The sequence below is a fragment of the Geotrypetes seraphini genome, chromosome 9, assembly GCF_902459505.1.
Source record: "Geotrypetes seraphini chromosome 9, aGeoSer1.1, whole genome shotgun sequence".
Lineage (NCBI taxonomy): Eukaryota > Metazoa > Chordata > Amphibia > Gymnophiona > Dermophiidae > Geotrypetes > Geotrypetes seraphini.
The window spans coordinates 1778657-1784656 of NC_047092.1; the positions used below are offsets into that span (position 1 = coordinate 1778657).

Below are 6000 nucleotides of genomic sequence, written 5' to 3' on the forward strand. Positions count from 1 at the left end.
CCTCCATATCCCTCCTCCTAGTCTTTGTCTAGTAAATCCTTAAAGTTGCAGTCTTGTTCCATGGAATGGCTCTCACTCTACATTTCACACTATTAAGAGCTATATTTTTTCTTGATTTATATTGGTATTGATTAAAAATATTCAACTGGTTAGCCTGGCAAAACTCCTTAGACATGGGAACATGTATGCATGACTTCTTTTAACAAGTAAATGCAACATAAGATACAGAAGGGGCAATTTTGTAGGTGGGTGCCTTACTTTAGGTGCTCTGAAGCTCGACTTTGAGGACTTCATTCTAAATATGGTGCCTAGGTTAGGTGTTTCTAGGCACCCTAATCATGAATGTCTAACTTAGTTCTGCGCGCAACCTAATGGTCATTAATGGGCTTATATGGTGTGGTAATTCACGCTATTAAAACCAATTAAAATCATCATTTTAATTGTCAATTTAGGATGCACAGGGATATCGTCAAGTTGACTAAAGACACCTAAGTCGAGACGCTCTCCAATATCCAATGACGCCTACCTGAAAAGTAAGCATGGTTAGGGGTGGAGAATAGACGTGGTTGACTTAGATGTTGCTAGGCATTGTGCTTAGGCATTGATAAATTAGACCAGGGAAACCATGGCCTAATATACCAGCATCTACCAAAATGATACCTAGCAACGCCTAAGAACTCCTAGGCATAATTCTATAAAGGATGCCTAGCAGTTGATTGACAATCATGTGGAGTGGCACCATTTACAGAATCATATCCTGATTGTCTGTTCTATAATAGCACCTTAGTCTTGATGATGGGCCTTTAAAAAAGATTGATTTATGCACAGTTGTCTCAATTGACTATGGCCCTCTTCTATCAAACTGCAATAGCAGTTTTTAGCATGAGGAACCACGCTGAACGGCCCACATTGCTCCCAATGCTCATAGGAACTCAGTGAGCATCGGGAGCAGCATGGGCCATTCTGCGCCACTCCCCACACTAAAAACTGCTATCGCAGTTTGATAGAAGAGGGTCTATGAATATGACTTTTCAATATGCCTAAACAATATTCTGAAAAAAAAAATTCAAAAGGAATGAAATATAGCTGTTCAATGGCAAATGGATTGATTAACTACTGGCACTGTTAAGACTCTGGGAGAGTTACTCTGTTAGCATGGTTTTTTGCACCAGCTGGGGCAGTAACAGTTCCTTAGGAATTCTATGAGCATTGGAGTTGTTACCACTGTGGCCGGTGCTAAAATCCATGCTACGGGTTTGGAAAAGAGGGGGTTAATGAGGCAAGTGGGAGAAATGCAAACTCACACGCTCACACAGCTGATATATAAACTGGTCTTGTAGAACCATTAGCAAAACAAATGTTCTGATTTCAGAATTTTATTTCACATGATCTCTTATGGATTTCAGGAACTCACTTATAAGGGACCAATGAAAAGTTCTCAGCCCAACCAACAAAATTGGGCAGTTTCCACTTAAAGGCAAATTCTATAAGAAGCGCCCAAAAGTTAGGCGCCTAATTAGCGCGATTCAAGTAAAATTGGGTCCTGTTTAATGAATCACGCTGAGAGGAACCTATTTTGGAAGCACCCAAGAAATAGGCCAGCTCTAGGCACAACTGAAAGTTAGGCGCCCATGCGAGCGCTTAAGCACGCTTAAGAGCAGTGATTCTGCAACAAGGCGCCTAACACATAGCCACGCCCAGGCCTAATATGCATAGCGCCTATTTTTTTGAAGGCCGCCTAAATTTTTAGAGACACCTTGTTACAGAATCACACTTTCTCGATAGGCGCCTATGTTTCAATCAATGCTGATTAAAAAGCTTAATTGAGCTTGTTCTTCAATTTAGATAGGCGTCTATCTAGGTGGGCACCTCCGAAATAGGCACCTAACTTTAGGCGCTGGTTTCAGAATTTGGGCCTTAGTTCAGCAATTTTCTATTTTTTTCATTCCATGTTTTTCCAATGGAATGCAAAAAGTGGAAAATCACTGGACTAAACATATAGCCCTCAATGAAGACTGCCCTGACTTTGTTGGTTGGGCTGACAGCTTTTCAGCTTCCCCTCATAGATGGACACCTTCAACTGAATAGGAAAATCTTAATCCACTGGTTTATGACAGAGTGTTAAAAAGTTCTCAGCCCAACCAAGACGTGAATGACATGGATATGATTCAATCAATTATCTGAAACAATGTCAAAACACAGAATTTTGTTTTTGCAAATTGGTACTTAATGAAATAAGATACTGTATTACTCTCTTTTCAGCTACAGTAGCAAAATAACACTCAGAATTTAGGAAGTTGGTTCTTGGGCTGAGAACTTTTCACCAGCCCCTCATTTAACCATAAAGGCATGGTACTACTCGAAAGGGTCCAGAGAAGAACAACTAAGATGGTTAAGGGGCTGGAGGAGTTGCCATACAGCGAAAGATTAGAGAAACTGGGCCTCTTCTCCCTCGAACAGAGGAGATTGAGAGGGGACTTGATCGAAACATTCAAAATACTGAAAGGAATAGACTTGGCAGATAAAAACAGGTTGTTCACCCTCTCCACGGTAGGGAGAATGAGAGGGCACTCTCTAAAGTTGAAAGAGGATAGATTCCGTACAGACGTAAGGAAGTTCTTCTTCACCCAGAGATGGGGGGCGGTGGAAAACTGGAACGCTCTTCCGGAGGCTGTTATAGGGGGAAACACCCTCCAGGGATTCAAGACAAAGTTAGGCAAGTTCCTGCTGAACTGAAACGTACGCAGGTAGGGCTGTTCTCAGTTAGAGCATTGGTCTTTGACCTAGGGGCCGCCGTGGGAGCAGACTGCTGGGCATGATGGACCACTGGTCTGACCCAGCAGCGGCTGTTCTTATGTTCTTATCCATTATTTAACTTTTTAAAAAAGATAATGTGTTTTTGTTTTTTATGTTTACTTAGAATTTAAGAGTAAAAATATAAACAAAAAATCCAGTTATCCACACAATGCCATCATTAATTCATAGGAATTCATTTGTGCCAGCGTACAAGCCAATTCGTTTTAGGATAAAACAACAAATGATATGATTTGAAAGGTTGTCATTGTTCCAAAAATATCAACACCAACATCTGTGATGGGCAGTATTTACATTTCTTGAATCAGTGTAATAAGAGCCTTACTAATAGTGCCCCAATACCAAATGGTTTACAACTTATGAAAGGTGGTGTCCACGGTGGAGTGCTTGAAGCAGACATTTGCCCAGAATCTAAGAGCCCGGCATCTACCACTTAAGGCATTGATTTATATTGTCTATTCCAGAACCACAGGCAACAGATCATATGCCAGATTATGTGGAGGACTGAAATGCATATCAAATGATTTTCACTTGTAATATAGAAATCTTTGTAATGGCACTTATATAACATAATTTTAAAAAACACTGGTTCAAAAAATGTATTTCATCAAACTGTATGCATAAAACTAAAAAGACATTTTTTTTAACTCCCAGTGAAACTGCCCAAATTTTCTGAGAAACGGAATAATTCCTCTCTATAATAAGAGTTGATATGTTCCATAAAAGGAACAACAAGAAATTTGTTTGATATAGAGAATGGAATTCCCAAAATTGTGTTTCTTAATGTATAATGATTTTTATCCAATCTTACACCAACATATGTGTGATGTTTCAACTGATTTCTGGCTCTGAGATGCAAATATATTTCCAATACTCATGATAAATCAATGCATTCAAAACCAACAAGCTGTCAATCTCAATGAAAACAATGATCATAACATGGATTGATGATCTAAAAAGTCTTCTTTCAAGAATAAAGAAACTCCAGATACAATCTATGGCATATCAACACTTTCATAATCCATTCTGAAATAGGGATATTCTAGCAGAATTCAGCACCTCGGAAGATAAAAGCAAAATCAATCTGAACTCCCAGAATCTGAATTCTAAATGTTACTTCAAACTCCAATGTTCAAGAAATAGCATGTAGGGAAATCAGGCGAGAACTTGCAACAGAGAAAGTGTGCTGTGTAGAATTTTACTTACACTTCATTTTACTAACACCCATACTAATAAAACACTGGCCTGTCTTATTGCAAATGAATCTACACAAGGCTACCTAACACCGCTATTTGGAAGTATATTATTTTAAAAAATGTGTGAATGGCCTTAGATATGATGGGTTCTAAGAATTAAAAATTAATACAATTTCATTTTTTTGTATTATTTTGATTTTCAAAAACATGGCTATAGCTCCAAATCTGGCTATACAGATTTTAAATCCCTCCGGTTAAATGATAAGGTAGAATGGTGTTCAATAAACATTAAGAGACTAACAGGGGGGGGGTTAGTCAGACAGCCTACTTTAAGATTTAATAATTATGTTGATTGAAAAATCTATTGACATCTATTTTCTATCCTGAGTGCTTGCAGAGAACATCATGGGAGGAGCATAACAACGGCATCGGGAGATAAGAAAACGATATCAGAGAAATATATTCAATGTGGGAAAGAAATCAACCCCTCGCTCACTCCATTGGGCACCAGTGTTTTCCATTCCAAGAATCCAGAGCAGGCCCACTAGGTTAAGATGAGGCTCCGGAAGAAAGCCATGCCATGTCATGCCATGCCATGCCATGCCTTCCTTACCCCCCTCCCCCACCCCAAGAAAGAATTCATTCACCTGTAATCATTTTACCTGCCAGCACTTATTGTTTGCGCGTTTGAAACAAAGACGTTACAAGGAAACTGCGAAAGGTCATCCTACCAGAAAAGACCATCTCATCTTTCTGCCTTTTCAAAAGCTAGGCTGGCCACTGGTCCTACATGATTCCCGGTTGCTCTCAGCTGGCTGCAATACCTTCCCATTTCACCTCCCCACCAGCCACATGGACCTTACAAAGCCCAGGAAGTGCCCCTCGGGCTTCGCAACTTCAGCACCGGGCAGCGCCGAGCAGAAGCCGCTTCAGCACCGTGGACAGCGCCCAGCGCGCCGGGCCCCGCAGATTCAGCACCACGGACAACGCCCAGCGAGGCTGAGCCTCCGCCCGGCAAGCCGCCCCACCGCTTCCCATCGCCCAGCGGCCGGAGGCGTGATCGCCCGCCGCTGCCTTCGGCCGCTCCCGGAGCCCCGGGCGGACGGTGACGGCGCACTCCGTGCCTGTGCAGCCCCTGAGCCCGGGACATGACGGCGGCGATCTGCTGCCTCTCCTCCTCGCTGAGCCGGCTCAGGTCGGGCCCCGCCGCCGCTCCGTCGCCGCCCTCGGCGCTCGCTTCGTTCCCCATGGCTGCCGCCGCCTCCGCCGCTAGTGCTGCTGCCGCCGCCGTTCAGCCCTCTCGTCTCAAGCCAGCGCGCATGCGTCCCGCCGCCAGGTGACCGGCGCACGTCCAACCCGTTGCTTAAAGGGGAAACGGCTGAGGGGCGCTCGGTAAGCGCTTGGGGGCATGCACGGGCACCGTTAGCAAAGCCCCGCTCCCTGACCCTAACCTACCCCAGAATACGCCCCCGAATTCCCGCTCTCTCCCATGCACAGATGCAACCCCGTGTCGTTTATTGGAACAACGGAACAGTTCTGTGCCTACGCTCAGACGAGTTGTTCATGCCAACTTCATGACTCCGGAATACGATTTCCATTGCATTGGTTAAATGTGTTCTTATCCGGCCTTTTTCACAAAGAAGGAGAATTAATGAACTCCGAATTAAGCTCCTAAATTCTGAGCGTTATTTTGCCACCTTAGCTGAAAAGAGTGTTGTTTTTGTTTTTTTTAACTTCTTCATTCATTTTTATAACTTACATCAAATGCATCAAAAGTAACATCATTTTAACTTAAATACATCACTTGAAATTCTATAATTCATCGTATTAATTATAATTTACCCCTTTCTCTCCCATCTCTTCAATATTTCATAACACATATACCTTATAATAGTGTTCTCTTGTGCCAATCTGCAAAAACGAAATTCTCTGTTTTGACTTTGTTTCAGATCATTGATTGAACCATATCCCGTCATTTTCTTCTTGATTG

The 6000-nt window shown here is 42.5% G+C and overlaps 1 protein-coding gene across 1 annotated transcript in view; it reads right to left on the bottom strand.

The window, feature by feature from the left end:
- The window catches only part of PCLO (piccolo presynaptic cytomatrix protein), a 283861-nt gene extending 278602 nt beyond the window's left edge, over positions 1 to 5259 (bottom strand). Inside the window, exon 1 of the mRNA XM_033958826.1 lies at positions 4874 to 5259. Coding sequence (XP_033814717.1) covers positions 4874 to 5259 — 386 coding nt within the window. The remainder of the gene's footprint in view (positions 1 to 4873) is intronic.
- Positions 5260 to 6000: the final 741 nt, after the last annotated feature.